This window comes from Dryobates pubescens, chromosome 14 (assembly GCF_014839835.1).
Source record: "Dryobates pubescens isolate bDryPub1 chromosome 14, bDryPub1.pri, whole genome shotgun sequence".
Taxonomy (NCBI): domain Eukaryota; kingdom Metazoa; phylum Chordata; class Aves; order Piciformes; family Picidae; genus Dryobates; species Dryobates pubescens.
The window spans coordinates 8,945,855-8,970,813 of NC_071625.1; the positions used below are offsets into that span (position 1 = coordinate 8,945,855).

The 24,959-nt window shown below is 43.1% G+C and overlaps 2 protein-coding genes across 3 annotated transcripts in view; one reads left to right on the forward strand and one right to left on the reverse strand.

Moving 5' to 3' along the window:
- Nucleotides 1-383: 383 nt before the first annotated feature.
- Nucleotides 384-13,393, reverse strand: NTAQ1 (N-terminal glutamine amidase 1). Of its 2 annotated transcripts, none has more exons than XM_054167143.1 (6): nt 13,322-13,393; nt 12,628-12,727; nt 12,022-12,072; nt 9,535-9,680; nt 9,081-9,205; nt 384-667 (listed from the first exon to the last, which is right to left on the reverse strand). In XM_054167143.1, exons 2-6 carry the CDS (start codon nt 12,628-12,630, stop codon nt 534-536), a joined length of 459 nt encoding a protein of 152 aa, XP_054023118.1. In that variant the 5' UTR covers nt 12,631-12,727; nt 13,322-13,393; the 3' UTR covers nt 384-533. The 2 variants fall into 2 exon arrangements, with proteins under 2 accessions (XP_054023118.1, XP_054023117.1); XM_054167142.1 differs by lacking the exon at nt 13,322-13,393 and adding an exon at nt 13,031-13,129.
- A 171-nt stretch (nt 13,394-13,564) lies between these two features.
- The window catches only part of ATAD2 (ATPase family AAA domain containing 2), a 34,045-nt gene continuing 22,650 nt past the window's right edge, over nt 13,565-24,959 (forward strand). The window contains exons 1-8 of the mRNA XM_054167145.1: nt 13,565-13,967; nt 17,484-17,626; nt 18,160-18,209; nt 20,029-20,182; nt 21,562-21,655; nt 22,605-22,680; nt 23,633-23,740; nt 24,770-24,878. Coding sequence (XP_054023120.1) covers nt 13,740-13,967; nt 17,484-17,626; nt 18,160-18,209; nt 20,029-20,182; nt 21,562-21,655; nt 22,605-22,680; nt 23,633-23,740; nt 24,770-24,878 — 962 coding nt within the window. The 5' untranslated portion in view covers nt 13,565-13,739. The remainder of the gene's footprint in view (nt 13,968-17,483; nt 17,627-18,159; nt 18,210-20,028; nt 20,183-21,561; nt 21,656-22,604; nt 22,681-23,632; nt 23,741-24,769; nt 24,879-24,959) is intronic.

Consider the following 24,959-nt stretch of genomic DNA (forward strand, 5'->3'; position numbering starts at 1 on the left):
AAGAAGCAAAAGCAGCTGCATCTTCCAGGAACAGTTTAATTGAAATGGCAGGCATTTAATTCTCCCCTTGTACAGCAAACAAACCTAGCTGCTTACCTGGTTTTACAGTGTTTGGGAGTTCAAGACTGTACTGCTACATCTGTGTTCCCATTGTGGGTCTGACCTTGAGGCTTCTGCTAAATGAACCCTAATTGATAAAGTCAGTAACTAAATGGAGATGCAGACTGTTTATGTCACTGTTCAGTATTTTATGCACACATTTTTCCAAGAGGTTTTCTTACAACATGCAAATGCTCTTGTCAATTTGGGCACAGTAGATGGAAAAGTAATATGCTTATGGTGGGATGTCTGCCTTTGACTTGACATTAAAAACCATTCTCACATAATCAAAACAAAATAATTTATTCAGTTCATGGTACTCATGATTGGGCATTCTGTTTTCCCAAATACCTATTCCATGTACAGAAGTGTAAGAGCAGCAAAACAAAACACAGACACTTGGAACAGAAGCAGGGAGAACTTCTTTGTTCAGGTCACTGTCCTTCCAAGGACAAGCTGTCTTTAGTTCGTCCACCAAATCGATGCACAAAGTCAGGCAGGGGTAACACTGAGCCCCACCCCACACTGGGATTCATACTGATGAAATCATCCAAGTTCATCTTGGAATCTAAGAAAAGGAACAGAAAAAGGATATTTAAGTTCCTGGTGCAGCTTCAGGTATGCATCTACTAAGAAAATGCCCCCCCAAACCCTCTTTGGCAGTTCAGTTCAAAAGAGTGAATCGGAGTTCAGAGCACGTTTGCTGAGCAGCAGTCCACCAAGTCCTGAAATTTTACAGTGCTACAAAAGCATCTGTTGCCACTCTCTAAAATGTTGCTTTTGCCACAACCCCTCTCTACCCATGGCAATAAAGCCATTACAAGATTAGTGAGCATCCTTGGCCATTAGAAACCGCTATGTGTAGGACAGAGTAAGATTTTTCCCTGCAACAGCAGCCTCGAAGGGCTGAGTAGTGCAGAGATGTGAAGTGCAAATAACAACCAACACATGGAACTTGTAGTTCTGGTAGGTGCTTGTCATCTTCCTATATTCACACCAATCTTGATTACTCAAAGGCAGGGGAGATACAATTCCCCCATTCAGTTCTGAACCACAGTCAGCTGAGTCAGATTTTGCACTGTCTGCAGAGAAACTGAATCAGAGCTACACAGAGACTTGGAAGCTGCTTAGCATCTCTCAGAAGTCATTAGTCCCTGGGCAAAACTAGAATTTATTACTACCCAGACTACAGTTTTGCTCTGTATTTGCACCCTCTCCAGTCCTGAACTTTGTCCTTGCTGTATACCAATCCTCTGCAGAATATGCAAACCTGACATAACCCAGCCTGGAGCCTAAATGGATGCTCAGGCAAAGGGACACAAACCTAGACTGAGGCAAACACTTGGGGTTTTTTGAATCCTGAACCACCTGAATGAAGTCAGAAGGGGGAAATATTAATCATCAGTTTCAAGAGAAAAGTAATCATGACTGCTCTTTGCCAGGAGCTTGATCTGCTCTGACTCCCTCAAAAGAGGCAGAAACCATCCTGTCCTGTTGTGGATCCCAGAGAGCTCAGTGCAGAGAGCCGGTGTGCAGCTGGGGGTGTAGGTGCTGTATACACCCCTCTGGTACAAGCTGTGCTGGCTTGGAACCATGCTGATCAGAGGTTTTCGCTTCCTCATCTTATTCAGTTCTGACTGCAAACATCCGTGGGCTTCTTGTTTTATGATCTCATTGACAATCTGCACAAATAATCTTTTTAAAGCCCATTACAAGAAAACTGGAAGAGAAGGAGTTTGAAGAACAGAGTAGGAGAGCCACTGGATTTACTGCTATAGCCTTCCTGCTATATTTAAGTATTTATTTTAACATGGATGATTCATGTACACATTTAAGGATTAAGAACCAAGCAAGAGTAGGCTCTAACAAATGGATTAGAAACCCCATGGGATGGAATTTGCTTCATCTGCAAAAAGCTTCTGTAATTAGGCTTACCATTAAGGACAGCGTAAGTGAGGAAGGGAAGACAACATTCAGGAATCCCAGATCCAGGAATCCCAGACATAATCCAGGCCCTGATGCCCTCTATTTGCACCACATCTATACTGTGGCACAGCTTTGTGATTTACCTAACTCCTGCTCTCACCACTCCCAAGGCCTGTCCCTAACTCTTTTTCATGTTAACCGTTTGGGCTCTGCACGGTGAAAATCCTTATGTTCAGCCAAGCATCTTCCTACTGCTGAAACGAATCTGGCAGAACAGGGCAATTTTTGCTTTACTGAGGGTATTTAAAATAGTACAAACTCAACAACTTGCTGTTGTTGCTCAAGAACAATTAGTAGCAGATAGCAGCTCTTGCTTGCCAGTAGACTGGTAAGACTGTTTCCCAATTCCTACCTCCTCTTTTTCTCCCATATGTGTTTGTTTTAAAATAAATGCCATTTTTCATATAGTTTAAGATTTGAGAGAACAACTAATTCCCTGCTTTATGTGCACTAAGCCTAGCACACTAGTAAGTTCATAAAACTGTGGTGTGCACGGTAAAGAGTTCCAGACATAGCTGCTGTCATGAACAACTTGGAAATTCTGTCACAGTATCTGTAGGACACAAAACATTCTCTTAAATTCAAAAGGGTTGTGACAGAGCATAACACAGTGTATCAGAGGAGTTCAATGAAATAAAAAGTTATTTTAAGAAAAGAAACAAGAACACTGCTGTAACCAGTGGATAGTCTAAGAACTGGTCAGTAGATGGCACTGAAGCAGTATGAGACACCTGGAGGCTACAGCTGCTCAGCCAAAAGGATTTCCACCACAAAAGCAAGGAGGAACATTCTTGATATAACATGCAAGGTCAAGAGCAACAGAAGTGTGGGGATTTCTTTATGGTTGGGTGTTTTTTCATATTGACATTACACTTGCAGTCCTCCTCCGGTGCTGTAGCTATTACACTAGCTTGAATTTGTGCATGCTCAGAGCTAGTCTCCCTCTTTGACCAAACTCACTTCGTTCTGCACACACACTGCCAATGTGTCCTCGTTACTGCACTCTGAGATTCTTGCATCATTTTGTTTTTTCAGTCAAGTCTGACACTTCTGCTCTGAGCAGGGACAAATTAAAAGGCCACATGCTATCAGATGGCATTGCTATTCACCATGCTTGTGGCTTCTGCCAGCGGTAGTTAGAAAGAGGCCAAAGGGCTGCTGGAGGTGAGCAAGTCTGAAACAAAGCTTCCAAGTTCAGCTCTGCTGCTGCCTAAGCTTGGGGCATTCTAAAATACTTAGAAAGCTGGGCTCTTCAGAGGCTTGCACAGGTGTTTACAGCTCTCTTCAGAACCCCCTGCGCTGCCTGAGCAGGGAGAGAATTGTTTTTGCAGGCAGAGTCAGAAAGGCTGTTACCACATTCAGCTCAGGAGGGTGCTGTATCCACAGCTGAGATTTTACTGACTGTACAAACCAGCCTGGTCCATCTTGGTGTGAAACAAAGCTGGTCATCTTCAAGTACATTTCACAGAAAGCAGCCAGTCACAGAATCTCAATGAGCCACTCACAGAATTTAAATGCAGCTATCCTTAGATGCACTTTTATCTGCTCTATCCCAACTCATTTCTTTACTTCTACAAAAGCTCACGAAGTAAGTTGACAGACTGGAGTTTCATTCTTATGTGAGAGGAGCAGAAGGTTCCCATGAAGTGAATATGAGCTATTATATCCATATTAGTGCTTCTTTTTTTGCTTTCATGAGGATCACGCCACCACCTCAGAATGCCTGCTACATAGATGTATCATACACAGCGCCTCCAGAAGTTCTCATCTGTCCTACTCTTCAAAAGAAACCAACAATAAAACCCCAGCATTTATGACTACCAGAGATTTTAATAAGAAAAACCAAAAAGCCTTTACAAGTCAATCCTGCCAGTGTGCTACCAAACACCTAGTAACAACTGAAATTCAAACCAATGCTTTTCAGTGTTTGAGCTGATGCTAACAGTTGTACATCAGCCGTAAGACCATCTGTTCTGAGTAATTCTGAAATGCACTCTGCAAGCTGTACTTCACACAGGCTTGCAGTAAGGAAGGCTGATCTCATCAGGACTCATAAACTAAGCAGAATCAGACCTCATTAATCTGTGGAGAGACTTAAAAGAAACTCCCAGCCAGGAGTTGCCAGCCCTAGAATCATGAATCTGAATCCAAAATAATGTCTTTTTAATTCTTATTACTTGAACAAAGTACCAGGCTCATCCCTGTTAGGGTTTGAGGTTCTGTTTTGTTTTCATTGTTTGGCTGTGGGTTTTTCCCCAACAGATCTCCAGCAACTAGGTGAGACAAGGGAAATCTAATAGGGGCTCCAGAACTGGACACAGACACCACCTGGAGTACTGCATCCAGTTCTGGAGCCCCTATTACAAGAGGGATATGGACATGTTGGAACGTGTCCAGAGAAGGGCCATGAGGATGAGCAGAGGGCTGGAGCACCTCTCCTATGAGGACAGACTGAAGGAGTTGGGGCTGTTCAGTCTGGAGAAGAGAAGGCTCTGAGCTGACCTAATTGTGGCCTTCCAGTATCTGAAGGGTGCCTACAAGAAGGCTGGGGAGGGACTTCTCAGGATGCCAGGTAGTGATAGGACTAGGGGGAATGGAATGAAGCTGGAGGTGGGGAGATTCAGGCTGGATGTGAGGAGGAAGTTCTTCACCATGAGAGTGGTGAAGCCCTGGAATGGGTTGTCCAGGTAGGTGGTTGAGGCCCCATCCCTGGAGGTGTTTAAGACCAGGCTGGACGAGGCTCTGGCCAGCCTGATCTAGTGTGGGGTGTCCCTGCCCATGGCAGGTGGTTAGAACTAGATGATGCTTGTGGTCCCTTCCAACCCTGACTGATACTATGATACTATGGAATCTCCTGCAACGCAAGTATGCTTATTCCAACAGAGCTGCTTTGAGGCTAGGTCTGGGTGAAAAAGCAGTGTGTGTCCCCAGTGGTGTTAGCTAACTCCTCTGTGCATGCACAGCAGTGGAGCAGAGACCAGAGCATGCCAAGAAGCAGCAGAGAGGCCTAACTCTGGGAGACGGACAGAGCAGCACCAGCTGCAAAAGGCTAACGCTTGGCATGCGAGTTCTGATGACTGAGGAGGTTTCTTCAGTCTAGTCAGCGGCTTTGGGATAGGTTGTTTTAAGAAAAAAATGATAATGCTAAGTTCTTTTTTCAGAAAAATAAATTTAAAAATCACTTAGTTCCAGCTTCAATTTTAAGGGTGGGCTAGACTTTTTGACTGTACCTTTATACTGGCTAAAACTGGGACTTTTATTCTTAGTATCTGGTAAAGGGCTGTCTTTTGGGATGAGAATAATGCTGCTAACACACTGATGTTACAGTCAGTGCTGAGTAGTGTTGGTATCAAGTCAAAGAGTTTTCAGCACCTCATGCTGCCCTGACAGTGGGGGCTGGGGAGGCACAAGAAAGCTGGAAGGGAACACAACCAGGAGAGCTGACCCCAACAAGCCAAAAGGGTATTCCATACCATGTGGCATCATGCTCAGTATATGAACTGGGGAAAGCTGACCTGGGGGGTACTCCAGCTCAGGGACTTGCTGGGTGCTGGTCAGAAGGCAGTGAACAATTGTGCTGTGCATCACTTGTTTTGTGTATTCTTTTATCATTATTTGCACCCCCCCTCCTTTTCTGTGCTTTTAAACTGCCAATCCTGACACACAAGGTATACTTCCTTTTTCCCAACTCTCTTCCCAATCCCCCTGCAAGGGAGGGGAGCAAGGGAGCAGCTGGCTGGGGTTCAACTGAGACAATGACTTGAGGTAAGCTTATTTTACAAGGTTTATTTTGCAACTCCATGAACAGCACAAACACAGTTTGAGAATTGTTCCTTTTGTGTTAGTAGTAGGAAATAATTTTTTTAATGCCTAATTGGTTACTGACAGACATTCTTTGATTCAATTCCAAAAGGAATCTCATGGTCATTAAGCATTTTCTTGTATGCTTCCATTAAAAATAAGTGTCAAAGGTCCTAGTGTATCTTGTCCTAGTTTCATGTTGGGTAATTACATTACCCTACCAGTGGTCCTATCCAACTTAATCTGACTTAGATGCTATGGAATTTCATTATACAAAGTGATATATACAGGCTTGACAACTGCTCTGCTCAGTATTTTAGTATAGAGCAAATATCCTTGTCTTTACTAAAAGCTTTAAAGCTAAGGAGGATAAGGAGAGCAGTGTATAGAAAGGTAGTAGGCACATTTCTTTCTAACACAGTACTCATACACTACAAAAAAAGACTGATACATTTTTAATTGTATTTTCTTCAGTCTTCAAACATTTATTTAACATCAAAGAAGATGTATAGCAAACAGAAGCAATACCAAAACCTTCTCAAAGGTAATCATCTTCTCAAAGGCTTAGGAATTTGGCTACTCTAAATGACAGCAAAATAATGACGACAATAATAACGCTCTAATCTAAGCCTGCCTCACAAATAATTTGATGCTAAGCCAGTACGTGGTCGTTTCTGTCAGCCATTAAATTGCAGTCACTTCTAACATGAAATACCTACACCATTTAATCATTTTCAAACACAAATTAATGCAGAAAGCAGAGCACTCTATCTAAGTGAAACGGCAGGGGGAAAACAGTTATCTGTAATGGAATTTGGCATGGACGTGAACATTAATAGCCCAGGCTCTTTTATGATAACAAAAGGTCTACCACCCAGTTTTCCATCAAGTTTAAAATAAGGTGCTTTTAGGCCTGATAAAACTGTGCTGAGACATTACTTCACCACTCTTCAAAGGAAGAGAATTGCCAGTTCCACTTGTTGACAGCAATGCTTTCTAAACCTGTATGCTGGCCTGCATGACACATGCTCATCCATGGAACCACTGAAGGACAGCTTAGATTCAGCTGAAAGTTAAAGCACATAGTGGTTCCACAGCAATTAAAGCCAGACTCCTCACTGAGGTACAGCGTTGTGCACATTGAAGCACACATCTTTATAAGGTATCTCAAGACAAAAATTAAAAGCTAGAGAAACTGGTACTGAATGAAAGACAACTTGAACTAGACATTCTATGTCTGACACCGTTTATTCCTGTTCCACCACAGACTGCAAAGCTACCCAGTGAATGACCCTCCACCTTCAGTGAGTGCAGTGTTTCTTTCCTCTGCAACACTCAGCAAACTGACCAGGACACCTGAGCACATCAGCACAGAGCTGGAATTCTCTGTCCAGTTCTGTGTTCTTCAGTACCAAAAAAAAACCCCAAACCCCAAACACCACAAAAACTAAGTAAGCCCAAAACACTGACATCTGACATACTGCAGTGAGCTCAGAAGGGGAATTTCAAGTTGTTTGGCCAAGAGAATTGGGCCTGTTCAGTCTTAAACAGAAGATGAAGGGAAGACCTTAACTGCTGTCTACATCTACCTGATCAGAGAACACAAAGAAGATAGAGCCAGAGCCTTCTTGGAAAAGCCTGGTAACAAAACACGCAGCCAAAAAAGCAAGTTGGAACATGGAAAATTCTGATTATGTACTAGGAAATTTACTTTCTTTTTTCACCATGACAGTGATCAAATATTGGGACAGACTGCCCTGAAAGGTGGTGGAATCTCCAGTTCTGGAGGTGTTCAAGACCAGTTGGGGCAGAGCCCTAAGGAACTCCTGTATAAGCAGGTGTTGGACTGGATGCTGAGGATGTTTCTTTCAGCATGTCAAGGTACAAACTAACGAAGCACAAGAGAAACTAACATCTATGTATCTTTCACTATCTACCAAAGTCATAATGACTATCTGGAGTTTGGGTAAGACTATATGGCTGCTGCCCATCAGGAAGGTAAAGTTCAGCCAAACAAGACAGATAAGGGGAGAGTTACAGGATTTGCTGCTATGGAGTCATTCGCTATAGCTGGAAGTATAATGTGCACATCTGCAACTGAGTTATTCTGCAACTTATTGACCACAAGGAATGGTGTTTTTCATTCTTTTCACTTGAACAGAAAATGTTCATCTTCCTGATTTGGCCTCGTCTATATTCTTCACACTTCCATTAACTCTCAGGGGAAAAAGTCCTCACCATCTAGGAGGCTCCACCAAAGAATCCATTCAGACATTGTCCACTCCTACACTACCTTTGTATAAATCTTCACTGGAGGTAAGGACCAAGTAATAGAATTGAAGGTGCCTCATAACCTGAATTCTCTAGAAAACACCTAAAGCTTTACAATTAAGACACCATCTGTGCACTCCTGCCCACATTTGTGTATGAAACAACAAGTTTCTTTAGAAGCCAAAACAAAGACTGAGAATTAACTTCCCAGCAACTTTAACCCTGCTTTCTCTAACAAACACACAGCAGTACTGCATTATTTAAAAAGCTGCAAAACCAAACAGGAAGAGCAGCAATATGGAAACTCTTCCAAAGCAGAACTGCACCACACCTTTTTTTCCTGTCAGGGAGAAAATGAGAGATCAAACACACGGCAAATGTTAGCCAGTTTGCCAAACACATGACTAGAATAAACTGAGGTGCTGTGTGATAAGAATGGTTTAAGCAGCTCCACAGAAAAAATGGCAACTTCTTTCTCTCTGTGCTTGGCCAAGGAGCTATAATCTAGACTATCATTTAAAACAAGCTTAAGGCCTGGGGAAAAGTCTTCTGACTTGCCGGTTGGCAAGCGTGCTCAGCTCCATTCAACTGGTGAGTTAATATCCACTTTGGAACCCCAAAGCAAATGGTTTGGTCTCTGTTCTCTACAATGAGAGAACAGTATTCCTTGCCTTTCATTCTCTGCTCAGTTTTTGAAGATCAGTAATTAATGTTTGATAGCAGTAAATGCCAGGAGGCATGCCAGACTTCACATGTTCAGAAAAGGAAGTGCCAAATGCTTCAAAGCATTTCCCCCCCTTCCTTTTTCTCATATGAAGTACTAAGCTAGCTGGGTGTGCTTCCAGCATACTTATTTCTTGTGTGCATCTTGAATTACACCATTCAAGCCTGTTAAGCAGGGAAAAGGTGCCCTGGCAGCTTACCTGCAGTTTCAATGCAAGGGTACGATGGAGGAGGTTTCTGCCATTTCCCATATGCATCTTTCATGTGAGATCTGTCTGAAGCAAATGTCTTCAAGTACAAATCTGCTCGAATCATTCTGATTTTCCTAAACAACAATGCAAAATTGTATCACAAGATGCATGGACACAATACTGCATTAGTCACTCTGAACAACAGCCCTTCCCTCCCAGCAGGGAGCATTAATTTCATTAAATACATTAATCAGCAATATTGTGTCAAACAATTAACCAGTTAACATGAAAATACAGTAGGAAAGAAAAGGGGTTTTGATGACTAAACTTTAGGAAAACAACACAGTGCATTTATTTTGTTGGAGTAGAGCAGAAAACTCTCCATCACTACACTTCCACAAAGAGAACTTCAGCTTTGATGTAATAACATAACATTCATGGTCTGTATCTTTTATGTCATCACCTGTGCAATTCTGGATGAAGGCTGTCATCCAGCCTAAAGGCCTCCACACTGTACACATCAAAAGGACATGGAAATGGCAACACTGTGTCAAGATCATAAATAAAGTTTTGCTCACCGGAAGCATGAAGTAGAATAACATGGTAGTCCTGGGAAGAAGAAGAATTGCAATTATTAAACAGCTTTAACGAGAAACTGGCAAAGGGAGTGGGGAAAAAAAACCCCAAAGCTTCCTAAAAGCAGAAGCTACAGCTCCCTTCTTTAAATCCTGCTTTCTGCCTGTCCATCAAGCCTTTGAAGAAACCTTGGTATTCTCTCCATTCCTCTGCAGCCCCTTTGGATTTAAGCCCAGACAGCTAAACTACAATGTACACTACTCCTTAAACAAAACAAACAGGAAATCCCTTTATACCCCACACTGAAACACAACATTTGAGTGGGAGAAGTATTTTTGGCATAAACCCAGTCCTAAGTAAAAGCTCACAATAAATGACAGCTTAACATTATCTAGTCATCTCCTCTAATATGACATGTTGTACCTATTGCAGTAATACAGTCTGTGTGTGAATTTGAGGGCCCAGTGTTTAGCTGCCAGAAGCAGCTGAAAAACAGCAAACAGCTCAGATCAAGAGGAGTGTAGGAGTCAGATGAATCCCTGTAGTAGCTCTTGAAGCTGGGAAAAAAAACCCTATTAGTACTATATCACACTTTTTCAAGGCAGCCATTTATCTTGACACTTGGGTTCTGAGGTGAAGTTTTATTCTTTAACTATTAAGAAATAAAATTGTGATTGAGGTTTGGAGAAATTTGGGTTGAAGACACACTGCTGGTTTCCAAAATTAAACTGCAAGTAGTTTTTAACAGGTTTTACTACAGCTTACATTAAAGCCACTCACAAAGAGTTTGAGGCACTGTCTTTTGATGCTATTAATATTAAATAAAACCACAAAGGGACTGGAATGAAAAAGATCTTGGGCAAGCTATTTTGCCAGTCCTATATATACACAACTGGCATTTAGAATCATTTGGCCATGAAAAACATCAGGGGGCTGGAGCACCTCTCCTATGAGCACAGGCTGAGAGAGCTGGGATTGTTCAGCCTGGGGAAGAGAAGACTCCAGGAAGACCTAATAGTGGCCCTTCAGTATCTGAAGGGGGCCTGTGAGAAGGCTGGAAAGGGACTGTTTAAAAAGGCCTCTAGTGATAGGATGAGGGGCAATGGTTTGAAATTAGATAATAGATTAAGGTTGGACATTATGGACATTAGGAGGAAGTTCTTTATCCTGAAGGTAGCAGAACACTGGAACAGGTTGCCCAGAGAGGCAGTTGAGGCCCCATCCTTGGAGTTATTCAAGGTCAGGCATGGAAGATATCCCTGCTCACTGCAGAAAGGTTGGCCTGAATGGCCTTTGGAGGTCCCTTCTAACCCAAACCATTCTATGATTCGCTACAGTGCATGAAAAATTAACTGCAAGCTTTATCTATCCTGCGATCCACTGAAGTATCAGAGGGAAAACTGCTTTTTGATCCATGAATCTTTATTTTAAAATATCCACAGTCTGTGGTGACCTTTCCTGACTCTCCCCATTTCTTTTTCAATCATCTTCATGACACTTGGGTATCTTTTTAAACTAAATCTATCAATAGCCTGCGACAGAACAGATTATCAGGGAATCACAGAACTTTGCAGATTATTTTGCAGAATTTCAGAAACAGGAACTGCCACAAGAAATAAGAGGTTTTTCCCCATGCCAGATAACTGAAAGAAGTCTAAGATACATATTTGAAAGGAATTCTGTAGTAGCAATTAGTAAATTACAGTCACTGATCAACTGGCACTCCAAATCCACCATGTATGAGTCTGTTTAATTGCTCACACTTGAACACATACATGTTTTCTATTCTTCTCTGCCACCCCCTCATGAATATTTTCATCCATCTCCTTCTTACAGGTACAGACATGTGCCTAAAATTCTACAAAGTCTCAGCAATATCCAGGTCATAATGGTCACAAATCCGTTATGCAGTCTTACCAAGGTTAAGGTTTGTCAAAATCTGTAGATTTTACTTGCTGTTAATTTACTATGAATGCTAAAAAGAAGCACCAGATGTAGACTCTTTATATATCTGTGGCAAAATAATAATAAATATTAGTGCAAAACTGAAAGTGTTTAAGGTTGAAAGGGAATTCCGGGGGTAATTTGGTCCAATGCCCTGCCCAAGCAGAGACATTTAGAGCCAGCTGACTGACCATGTCCAGACAGCTTTTGAACATCTCCACAGATCAAGACTCTACAGTCTCTCTGGGCAACCTGCTCCTGTGATCTGTCACCTCACAGTAAAAAAGTGTTTCCTTAAATTCATATGGAACATACACATAACAGACTGTTACAGTAAAGACGGCTGCAACTGCCCACATCTGATCCTGCAGCTATTGACTACAGAAGTACACACTGAAAACCACTAAACCATGAGAGCAGAATGCCATACCCAGAAAACAGGCTCATCTCCACATGCCGACTTCTGCTTCCAGAGCGGAATCTGAAAGTTGTAAGTGAATAAATCTCAAATGAATAACTTTTTAGATCAACACAGATTAACTTCACATTGAGTAGTTCTCTGATAACACATCTGCTTCATCAGCTGACATCTGTGCTGCAGAGATTTTCTCTAGTTTCCATGCTTCAGGAGCATGAAGGTGAAGATAACTACTCTAGACTGTGTACTATAACCATTCTCCTAAACTGACAAATTACAGGATAGAATTACCTGCACTGTTCATAAGGACAGTGTGCTTTCCATGGTCCCGAATGCATCAGACAACTGAAACCTCTCATGTGGTATGGTTTGCATGCATCTGAACCAAACCGAGTTACAAGAGGGCTTGGGACTGTATATCACAGATTGGGCTGCAGCTGAATGACCTAGGACTATGCTTCACCTGTGCTGGTCTGTGGTTAAAATGCCTGGACCCAAGTCTCACCTATGCCAGACTGTGGTCTAAAGGCCTGGGACCACATTCCACTTACACTGGGCTGCAGTCTGAGGGCCCAAATTTCTCCATAGCTGCATTCAGATCACATCTCGTCCACTCACCATCCTTCTATCATTAGATATGAAAACAGCATAAAATTCTTCCAAAGGGTACCGATTCTGACTCCTGATGTAGTCACAAAGTTTCCAAACGTTTTCTTCACTGCAAAACACAAGAAATTATGTTTTTTCCCCCAACTTCACTTCCAGCGAAGCAGAAGCGAGCCGAGAAGCAGTACCTGCTGTGAAGTCCCCCAGCATGAACACCATTTGCGACCAGAGGCCACACACCTGTTCCGGGTAAGCCGCCCAGCCGAGGCGCCGGCTGACGCAGCGCGCCATGGCCGCTCAGGGTTCTCACTGCCCCGCGGAAGGGGACGGCCGCCTCTCGGGGAAGAGAGAGGAGTCCTTACAGTGCGCGGGGCATCCGCCTCAGGGCTCCCACCCTGCCACCGGGGGCTCTTACCAGTAGCAGCTGGTGTAGACACAGGCGGGGCGCGGCAGCACTGCCGCCTCATAGTCGACCGCGGGCCGCGCCATGGCTGGCGTCGGCGGGGCGGGGAAGGGGCGGGGAAGGTGCTGAGAGCAGCGCAGGAAGTGCTCGGCACGGCGGGAGCCACCGTCTACGCCTTCCCCGAGGAAGCGCAGAGGTGCAGCAGAACCGCCATCCCAGTTCGCCTCAGGCGCTTCCGGGGCACGGCCGAAGTAGCGGCCGGGAACAGCGCGCAGAGATGCGGTCAAGCGCGGCCCCGCTCACCTAGGCTGCCTTGGCCGGGCACAAAGGCAGGCACATCTACACCGTTGCCGTGAACGGAGCGGCGCCTTTAAGCGGCGGCCTCGGCAAACCCGAAGGCCCCGCCCCCTGCTGGCGGGAAGCAGCGGAGGGGTGGGCACAGCGCTGGCCGTCGAGCCAATCCCGCGCCGGCAAAACAACCTGCTCCAACTTTTACGCGCCAAAATATCGAAAGGCCGCAGTGCTCTGCGTGTTGCTCCGCTGCCGCGGTCGGAACTAGCTGCCCCGAGGAGCGCGGGGCGGAGGAGAGCGAGTCAGTGGTGGAAGCGCGGGGGCTGTCGGGGCGGCAGGAAGGCGGCAGGAGCTGGGTGGTGGAAGGCGGCTGAACGGCGCGCGGCCTGTGGCGGCTGGCGCGGTCGCGGTGTCCTCTCTTCCCTCCGCCATGGTGGTCCTGCGGAGCAGCACGGCCCGCCCGGCTAGCCCGGTGGCCCACGACACCCGCCGGCGCCGGCGGCGACGCCCCCCCTTCGACCTTCTGGACTCTAGTTCTGAATTCATCTCCTTAGAGCCTTCCTCGCTCAGCAGCCGCCACATCTGGACGCGTTCCGGGGCCGCCTCGGCCGCAGCTAGCGCCGCGGGATCCAGGAGAACCAGGGCAGCTGACGAGGCCGTGAGTACCGGGTGGCGGGGATGAAGCCTCGAGGGGAGGTGGGCCTCGGCTCGACGGGGCAGGTGCTGGGCTGTGTGCCCGGGGAGGCCGCCGGGGTAGCGCGGCCGTGGAACCGTCGTCGTGGGGGCTGCCAGTGCCGGCCGGGAGCCTTCGGGAACTGTTTGGAGGAGCTGTGAAAACCGACTCCCTGCGCTAAAGCACCGGAGGTCGGTGTCACGAGGAGTCAAAAACAGGATAAAAACTAATATTTCGGTTAGGTGCCTATAGCTGCTGTCGTTTGCATTGCCGCCTGCGAAGCAGCAGCTGTCGGGGTCGCATTCGGAGTCTTCCCTCCGCCGCCGGCCGGGTCCAACTGCCTCCCATTTCTGGTCACCCTGCAGCTAAAGGGAGGCTCGGCGCTGTGTCTGGGTCGCCTGCAGCCCTGTGAATATAAATTCTCATCGTTCTAAGGTTTGGTGTGTTACCCGTGTTTCTCCTTCCCCACTTCATTGTGGGAATGCTCAGAGAGGAAGCGCTCGCTGCTTTGATGGCAAGAAACCGTGCTGGACACACAACATACATGACCTCTGACTGCATTCTAGCTGGCTTAAAGTGTCTGTGAAATGCTTCTTAGTCAAGTGTATATAGGTGATGTTTTGAACGCTTTAAAAACAAAGCTCTGTTTAGAAATCAAGACTAATTTGTACTTAATTGAAGTACTTAAATGCATAGCCTAATATGATAATTTTTGCTTCATTTGTTCAGTACTTTTACTATAGGAGAAAAGAGGCAACATATGTTATTATAAAGGTTATTAATTAGTCGTAGAATTGTTTAGGTGAGAAAAAACTTCAAAATCATTAAGCCCAACCATTAACCTAGTACTGCCAAGTACACCACTAAACCACAGAATCACAGAATTATTGAGGCTGGAAAAGACCTCCGAGATCATCAAGTCCAGCCTATGACATAACACTACATCAGCTAAACCGTGCCACTAAGTGCCACATGCAGCCTTCTCTTAAAGACCTCCAGTGATGGCGACTCCACCACCTCCCTGGGCAGTTCATTCCAGTGCCTAATCTGCCTTTTTGTGAGGAAGTGCTTCTAATGTCCATGTCCTGAAGCATGATGTCTACATATCTTTTAAATATCTCTGGGGATGAGGACTCCTCCACCTCCCTGGGCAGCCTATTTCAATGCTTGAGAAGCATTTTGGTGAAGAGATTTTTTTCCTAATAACTACTCTAAACCACTTGTGGCACATCTTATCCTATTGCTTGTTACTGGAGAAGAGAGACAGACCCCCACCTCACCACAACCTCTCAGAAAGTTTGTAGACAGTGGTAAGATCCCTTCTCAGCCTCCTGTTCTCCAGTTATTTCATGCAAAACCACAGTGTGGTCCCTGGACCCAGACCTGTGGCCTCACTGGTAGCTGACCCTAGCCCAGTACTTGACTTAGACCCCATGGTGTTTCCCATATCTGCCCTGGACTTGTGGCCTTTCCAATAGCAGGTTCTCAAAACTTAGGCTACTTGCCAGCTATGCTGGCTTGATGTCTGTGGGTGGTGGCACAGGAGGTGTGGCCCCTTCTCTTGTCACTGGCACTCAGACCTCTGCACCCTGGGACACAGGGCTGCTAAATAAGTAAGAAGCCAGGACAGACTGTGGTGATCTGCATCTCCAAATGAGTCCCCTTCTAGGCAGAGACCCTCACTCAGTCTGACACACACACCACACACACACACACCCCCCCCCCCGCCATGGCATCTCTTGCCCATGTCTGTGGAGCCAGGCCTTGGGCTGACTGATGGCCTTGTGAGGGCAGATTTATTACATGTTAGGAAGAAGTTCTTTACTGCAAGAGTGGAACAGGTTGTCCAGAGAAGTTGTGGATGAACCCTCATGGGAAGTGTTCAAGGCCAGATTGGATGAGGCTTTGAGCAACCAGGTCTGAAGCAAGGTGTTGGTGTCCGTGCCTGTGACAGAGGGGTTGGAGCTACATGATCTTTAAGGTCTCTTGCAAACCAAGCCATGCTATGATTTTATAATGATTACAGGCATGCCTGTAGATTTTGAAGGATGATATATAAGCCACAGTTCTGTCTACTGTAGGAACAGTACTATGAGTACATTTGCACGTGAGAGACCAATGCAAAAAGTATTGGTTTAATTCTTTGCACAGTTACAGGAGTACAAAACTTTGCTGCCTTCAAATAAACCTGGAGCTCTGTCAAATTAACAATAAGCTGAAAGACTTTCTTCTGCAGCTTCTTAAACCCTTGAGAAGAAAAATGTTAACATTAACTATGACAGGCCAGCCTGACTTTCATTAAGTTTTAGGTCTTGTTATATCCATCTACACTGAATATGAGAAACAAAGTATTTTTAGGGGTTTAATCTCTGGTGCCCCAATTCAAAAGCTATCTCACGAGGCCTCGTTCCACCAGCCTGAAGAAAGCAGGAAGGGAGGCGCTCTTTAAAACAAGCAGCGTGGAAAAGCTGGTTAAAATCCTTGTCAAAAGGCCTGTCTTACCATGGGAAGTTGTCAGGTGAAGATTTGGGGCAGGTTATTCAAGGTTATCTGAAGAGAAGACCATTAGACAGTTGCAGAATTGCCCAGCTCTGTGACTCAGGGCTGAGCCTTCAAGCTGTGGGTGGTCACAGGGCTCACTGGAGAGTCCTGCAAAGGTCTTGCCCATGCATCATTGCCCTCCTGTAGTGACCTTCGTCACACTTCTGTCATCTCCATCAGCTACTAATAGAAGTACCTCTTGGTAGAGTTAGTGCAAGAAATAAAAGAATCTGGACTGGGTTTTGCCATTTTCAGTGTGAGATTTAGTTTGGTGAACTCTTAATGAAACTGGGTTGTAAACTGAGCAAGCTCCCTCTCATGGTCATCCTAGCTTTCCTTACATAGTAAAAGAAGAGTACTCATCCACCTTGCAGAAATCTCAATGTGAACAAGATGAACAGCCATAAAAGAGAGTATCTTCAATTCCTTCTGGTTTCCCTGGATAAATGCTATCCTCCTGAAGGTCATCTTTTAATGTTCTTTGAGTGCAGTTCTGAATGGATGAGAGATAAAAGAGAAACTCCCCTAACTAGATTTTCATTTCAGGACATGCAAGGTCAACCTTGACTTCTCTTCTGAAGCAATCTTGAAATAAAAGCTTTTGATTGTTTTTTCATGAAACACTGCTTATATGAAAGGCTTTGCTGCAATATTTGTTTTCAAGGGATATTAAACTCAAGTTGTCCACGAGAAAAGTGTTGGAGAGGGAAAATTTAGCATGGAAAGCTGTTTCTTTGTTTGTCTGTGGTTTGTCTGTTGTTTTTTGGGGTGGTTCCTTTTTCTTCCTGAGAGCTACTTCTTGGTGCAGAAGTGGTTGAAGGGTTATCTGCTGTTAGTTGCACCACCTTTGAGTCAGGAGCGTTACAGAATAAATTTGCTTAAATGAGGCTGATGGGTTTTTTTTCTTAGCTCAACATACATGATTCAGATAAATGTATTCTTGTTTTCCTCTTTTCCTAGGAATTTTCCTCTGAAAAAATTGAATGTTTCAATGGGCACTGTTTAAGATCAATGAGAAAAAACATGCCACCCTGTTCGGACTCTAGCTTTGAAAAAAGCATGGAAATACTAAGTGAAAATGTCAATCGCAGGCAATTTAGAAGGTATTGTGTTTCTCGGTGTTCAAGCTCTGTTCCATTTACAGGATGAAAAGGATAAGTGAAAGCATGCACAATGAATCATGTCATGGTAAATCCATAGCTAAAAGCCCGTTGAGGAATACTATATGTTAATGTCAGCACGAGTATCCTAGATCCTGGATCTCTCTTCTTACTAAAAGTGATGTGTTTGCATTTAAAAAAAAGCATGTTTTCCCAATTCTTTGAGGTTCTCTTCTCCATTTTGGTTACTGAGGTATTATTTGCCCTATTGAGACTTCAAGATTAGCAGGTTAGGACATGTCCATCCTTATGGAACTGTGTGCATGAGATACACAACAGGCTTGAGATCTCAATCCTCCTTGTGGTCCCCAGGGGTTTTTTTGCATAACGTGGAGCACTGGATTATAAACTTGGTGAAGTTCCCCAGTCTTGAGAGGGTGCTAAACAATGCAGTATGATAAGATATAATAGTTCTATACAATAACTCTAATACAGGAATTCTTTTCTCCTTTCCTCTCTCTTCTTTCTTAATGTAGGCAGTTGGCAAAGCCAAAATCAGACCCAAAAAAAGAAGAATACAAAGAAGGTAAGCAATGGTAATTCCTAAGGATTTCTTTTTAGCCTGGTTTCTAGGAAGGATTGCATTTGGCCATTCTGTCTTTTAACTTGGCTGCAAACACTTCTGAAGTCATCAGCCAAAATCAGTTGAAGTTATGAGAGTAAATATCTAAAAGAAAGTGAATTTCCTGTGAGTTTTATGAAGACAAGTAGGTGCAAATAGGAGGATATGCTGTTAATTCCTTTCCAGCCTGCTCTTAGATGCTAGAGAATCTGTTCCTTAGCTTGAGTTTCTCTGTGACATGGGTTTCCTGGAGTCTGAGGGCATGAATTAATTAAAAATTGTTCTGCAAAGAGGAGGGAACATTGCAAAATTATATTACACATCAGTTAAAAAGTAATTCAGTCATGAGACACACAAACCCACTGAGGTGGTGTGGTGGCTTGAAATTTCCCCCCAACATAAACTTTGCCAGACCAGCTCAGTTGGAAGCAAATGAGAGCTGTATTTACAGGCAAAACTACAATCTACAATGGAATGCAATGAATATGTACAAAATATACAGGATTTACAATATTTACAGGTATTTACAGCTAACAAACAACACAAAAACCCTCCTGGCCAGAGACCAGGGAAGCTGTCCCTCTGCCCACCCCCTGTCCAAAAGGGAGAAAGGGGCAGAGAAAAAGTAGTTGTTAGAACTCCACCAAAACAATGCAGCCAAGGTCAGGCAGAAGCAGATTAGTAATCCCTTCAGAGCACGAAATGAGCAGAGAAGAGTTCAGAAGAGAAGCCTCCAGAATTATCTTTATTTTCTTTTTCATTCCCAATAGTGATTTATTTATATCTTTCTACTTTTCTGCTCTAAATCTGTAACAAAGTTTTAAAGGCATAGCCCAAAACTTCCACATGTGAGGAAGATGCCTCTGAAGTTCAGTGATTTACCTTGGAACCAGATTGGTGTGCTCACAAGCTGGCTTGGTTCTCCAAGGCTGCTTATTGGCAGCTGGGGAAATGCATTAGCTCCAGGCAGGCTCTTGTCAGCTATGGGCTGGAGGTGGCATGGGGCCTGAAATGCACTTTGTGTGCAGTAACTCAAGTTGCAGTTGTGCAATGTAAATTATTATTTACTGAGCTCAGAGTTAGTTTTATAGTTGGTGGTTATGAGATCAAAGCATGGATGTCTTTATACTGACACAGTGATATATCTACTACTTTCTTACTGACCTCTCTTAAATGTTTTAATGATGGAGCATGGAGTGAGCCTGTGGCAAAGGATGCTGTGTGGTAAATGCTAGGAGTAGCTTTCTTTTTTTTTTAAAGCAAGGAGGCATTTTTTTCTCTTGAAGAGCTTTTGTGTCATAATGCAGATAATAAAAGTGATGCCTGTTTAAACAGTGTACTAAACCCATACATCTTGAGACTTCCCACAGAAACTTTATTTTTTATTTAGAAAAAAAACATTAGAATACAATTTTACATGAACAAAGTGAAGACACCTTAGAGTGAGGTTTGGTGTTTGGCTTGTTGTTTTCACTTTTCCAGAAAGAAGTAACTGGAATAAACATGCCTTCTGCATAGAACAATCATTACATGTTTGTTCTCATCAAGATTGGCTTTCCAATCTATTAAAAAGTTGGTATACCAAGTCATGCTTTTGAGTGGGTAATTTGAGGTAGTAATTTGAGTTGAATGTTCTAGTCACGTCAATAACTTCTAATGCAGTGTTGAAAGGAAACAAATCCACCCACTGCAGATGTAATTTTTTTTTAACATTTTACTAGAGCAACAGTGAAACAAAGGGAGTAACATATTTTCCTGTATTTTATCCATTAATGCATTTCAGTCACCAGGACACTAAGGCCCAGAGCTGATGCAAAAGCTGCAGTTCAAGTCCACGATGAAAACGGAGATTTGGAGGTCCGCCGAAGCTGCAGGCTTCGACAGAGTCGTTACACCACTACCAATGAATCTGTTTTGTTTGACAAACTTATAACAAAGTAAGTGGATATTTTTCATCACCTCACAAAGTTACTATAATGATCTGGTCAGCAAGCCACAACATACTAGGACTTGGTGCTGTGGCTATCCCAGGGGCTTTTTCTTTTTGCCACAGAAACAAATTACTGTTATTCCTGGCAACAAGAGCTAAATGCATTGATTGATTAGGCTGAGATTATCCTGCATGCCCCTATATATGCACTACGTCATTGTGTTAACTTCTGGGCTGCAAGTCCCCACTACAGTAGAGTTGTGCTATGGAGGAATTCTCACCTGGCTCTGAACTTCCAGGTTGCTCTTGGCAACTGCTGATAATATTTTATTGGCAGTTGATTGGGTGGGCTCTCCTCTTCCTCTGCCTGCATTGGTATGTCCTGTAGTTATTGTTAGTATACTGATTTATGTAAGGTGTGGGCCTTTGTACTTCACAGCCAAGCTCTTTGAAATAGGTACTTGAACCTGTTTTTTGAAATGAGTACTTGAAGCTGTTTAAGACTTCCAGGTCTGAGAGTGTGTGTTTCAGGATGTATTGGGAAGGTGCTTCATGTGTAAAGAATTTGGCCACAGCCAATGTTTAAACTGGCCACTGGTGTTTTCATTTTGGGATTGTCAGGTGTGGAGAGGTCGTCACACTAGAACATCTCTTAAGTGACTGGGTGGGTCTATGTCTTGCTTTGTGAACCAAAACAATCCCTTTGCATTGTGACTTTTGGTAGATTTTGCTTGCCCTCTAAATCAATTTTCTTACCATCAGAAGCACCTTCACTTTTAAGTAACTCTGATGCTTAAAAGTATTTGTGTAATGTAAAGATACTGAAGAAAATTGGATACAGCCATAGCAAAGTAGTCTAGTGTTTCTGCCTGTCTGTCCATAGCTTCATTCTTTCTGAAACCCAAACTGACATTGTTTTCTAAAATATTTGTGAAGTGTAACAGCAATGGGATTTTTTTTTCCAGCATACACAGTGATGTAAACTCAACATGAAACTTTAAGGGAAGAATAGGAGGAAGATGATGTACTAAAGGCTATTTAATGCTATCGAGCAACTTAAGAGCTGTTAATAGTCACCAAAATTTCCTTCTGTTATCTTACTGTGATCTTCAGAATTACCTTTTCTTACTAAACCAGATTTTTTTTTTCCCCACTATGCTCAGTGAGAGGGGGAAATTAACCATTGCAAATCCTCAAATGTTTGTTCCTGAAATCTCTCTGTAAAAAAAGGTAAACAGTTACTTAATGTTTAAGTAGAGTTTAAAAACTCGTCTGTTTTGTGCATACTATATTAAAATGTCATAGTGGTTATGTGTGCTGTTTTAAATGTTGGGGTGTTTTCATGCTTGCCTATCTTTGCTCTTACATGTCAACTTTTTATCTTAGTACTGCAGAAGCAGTCTTGCAAAAAATGGATGACATGGAGAAGATGCGTAGACGGCGGATGATGGAAGACCTCGGAGTGTTCCACGATGCAGAAGTAGATACTAATTTATTTTACTATTTTTGTATAAATACTGAATTTCACAGATGGATTTTTTTCAGTTTTAGTTCTAATTTAGCTGAAATAATTTCTTCCAAAGCATATTACTTGGTTATGCTCTCTAATTGTAATTTAGCATCTTACGGTCATGCTGCAGGTACGCTTCTAAGGGTGGAGGAAATACCTTCAGAAGACATGAGTTACCAGTGACAGGCTGAAACACTTGTTACACTATGCCTTCTGCATTGCCCTAGGATTTTTCAGTGGACACCATTTACAAGCAGCTGTTTCAGGGCTTGAGTTTTCACTTCAAATCTTATTAAAAATTGCATTCCTTGATGTTTGGTTTATCTGTGTTTGTTCTTGTGCCAGCCCTGCTTGTGAGCTTAAGCAGTGCTCTGTCCCTAGAAGAATTTATGTTAAAATTATATACAGAATCATATTTCCTCTTAGTTTTGCTCTGTTAAATGATATTCTTCTCCTGTCCTTTTAAAAGACAGGCCTTTTGGTTTTTAGACATTTTCATAGCCTGCTCTCATAGTTTGTTTATGAATATGGTGATTTTTTTTAATGACACCAGGATTGCCCATAGTACTTTGTGTATCATCTCTCAAATGCCCATATGAATTTACTTTTTGTCTGTTGGGAATTGTGTTTCCCTGTGTTCTGCCACATTTTTGGGTTATTACCTTGTGATTAATTCATACACTCAGTTTTGTATCTGGATAGATATTTAACTATCATCTGCACTAAACCCTATTTTAGAGCAGAAATTCTTACTATTTATCCTAGATGCCAGAAAGATGTTCCTATTCTCTCCCTGTGTACCTTGATTTAACCTTCTGTGAACATGACGTGCCTTGATAATGTTACTGTAGGCACCAAATGTGTGCATGTGAGGTTTTCTGTATATTTATGACTGATCTTTCTTGGTTTTTTTAATTAGGAAGACCTCAATATGTACAGCCGAGGAAAGAAAGAAATCCAAAGAGCTGAAGAAGAAATGGCTGATAACCAAGATGGTTAGTTCCATTTTTAGTTTTCTTTACTGTGCCCTGTCCAAAAGCCTTGTCTTAAACAACTGAGATGAACTACTGGGTATTTTTCATCTATTAAAAAAATGTGTTGCTTTTGACATTACAAGCCATATTCACAGGCTGTACTGAGTGAGCTCAGAAGAGGTAGTCAGACAAAAAAACCAAAGACTTTTCCAAAATGTTTACCAGCTTACCTTGTATTCAGGAAGCAGTGCAACCTTATAGGGAGGAGAAAAGGGTGGTATTTTCAAAGGAAATTTGCTTAATTTTTAGTGAGCAAATAGATGAAAAGAGCATGCATGTTCTTTGCTTGATGTCCACTTATTAATATGAGAGGGTATTGCTAAGAATCTACTAAATCATTATGCTCTAGATTTTGCATTCTTACTGTCTTTAATAAAACCCCTTCAAGATACTTGGAAGAAGCTAGTGGCATAAACTGTAAGCATTTGACATTATTTTCTGATTGGGGAAGTTCAAACCTATGACTTGTCCTTTATTGCTCATGTAATCTGTGGCAGAGCTAGGACCTGAAGCTACATTACCATGCTTAGTCTTACCATTGTGGAATATTGAAAACACTTCCTTGAAACTCTTTCTCAAAATAATAAGAAATAACTGTCTGAAGTAATGGTTTTTATAGGACCTGCATTTTGGCTAAGCAAGGTGACAGACCTGTGGTTACTAAGTCTTACAAGAAGCTACCCAGCCATTTCAGTGAGGAGAGAACAATCTCCATAAGTATGCTTCCCTGTGTTCTGCAATTTCTGGAATGTGTCTTGCATAAATTGGTCCTAAGGTTCTGCAGGTTTTCAGACCTGTTGTGTCATTAAACATGAAGGCGAGAGTAAAACCTGGAGGCATCTAGGTAGTGCTTTTTAAATTTAATAGAATTTGCATTGGTACTTGAACAGTTTAATGTCATGTTACTGTCCAGTAGTTTCGTCAGAAGAAAGTGAAGAGAAAGATGATGGTGAAGACACTCAAAAGCGTTACGACTTTCGGCAGAGGAAAACTGTTGAACGCTATCAAGCTCCATTGGAAAGTAGGTCATGTGCAGTTTCTTTACGTGAGAGGTTTTGTTGTTGTTTTATTAAAACACATACATGAGTACTCACCTTACATTTACATTTCTTACCTTAAATCTGCCAGTAAATTTTACTAAATTTTATATATCCTGTGCGTGTCACATTTCATTGCCCTTTGGCATACTACTTGTTTTTCAGTTGAAACCCCCCCATAGGAGTGATAATTAAACAGGCCTGATTATTATCTTATTCTCACAGTTTTCAGTTCATCTTATAAATGAGGAGTGTGTGTTTTTCACTTACAATCATAGAATCAATAAGGTTGGAAAAGACCTCAGAGATCATCAAGTCCAACCTGTCACCCAACACCTAACTAAGACATGGCTTCAGGTGCCACGTCCAGTCCCCTCTTGAACACCTCCAGGGACAGTGACTCTGCCACCTCCCTGGGCAACCCATCCCAACAGATAACAACTCTTTCTGTGAAGAACTTTCTCCTCACCTTGAGCCTAAACTTTCTCTGGTGCAGCTTGAGACTGTGTCCTCTTGTTCTGGTGTTGGTTGCCTGGAAGAAGAGACCAACCCTCACCTGGCTACAACCTCCTTTCAGGTAGTTGTTGACAGCAATAAGGTCTCCCCTGAGCCTCCTCTTCTCCAGGCTAAACAACCGCAGCTCCCTTAGCCTCTCCTCGTAGGGCTTGTGCTCAAGAGTTCTTACCAGCCTCATTGCCCTTCTCTGGACATGTCCAAGTGTCTCAATATCCTTCTTAAATAGAGGGGCCCAGAACTGGACACAGTACTCAAGGTGTGGCTTGACCAGTGCTGAGTACAGGGGGAGAATGACTTCCCTGCTCCTGCTGGCCACACTATTTCTGATGCACTTCTGTCGTGCCCTGATTTAAACTTAACACATCGTCCTCCAAATCACTTGAAACTTATCCTGCAATTAGAGATGGGCGAGGTGCATCACATTTTCCTGCCTCCTTCACTACCCCACTTTCTCTTAACCTTGTTTGTAACATTATTCTAAATTCTGCTTTCAACAGAACCAAGACAACGGAAGATATTTTTCTCGGGCCAGTCTTCACCTGTCAGACAGAGGTACTCATTTAGAAGTGCTCAGGCAGGAGACTCTTGCTGCAAAAGACCTAACAGGTTGGTGTATAGCTGGGGATGGTTCTTATTTATCGGTATTGTTGTCAGTGACATTATTGAATATGGTTTTCAAGGGTGATT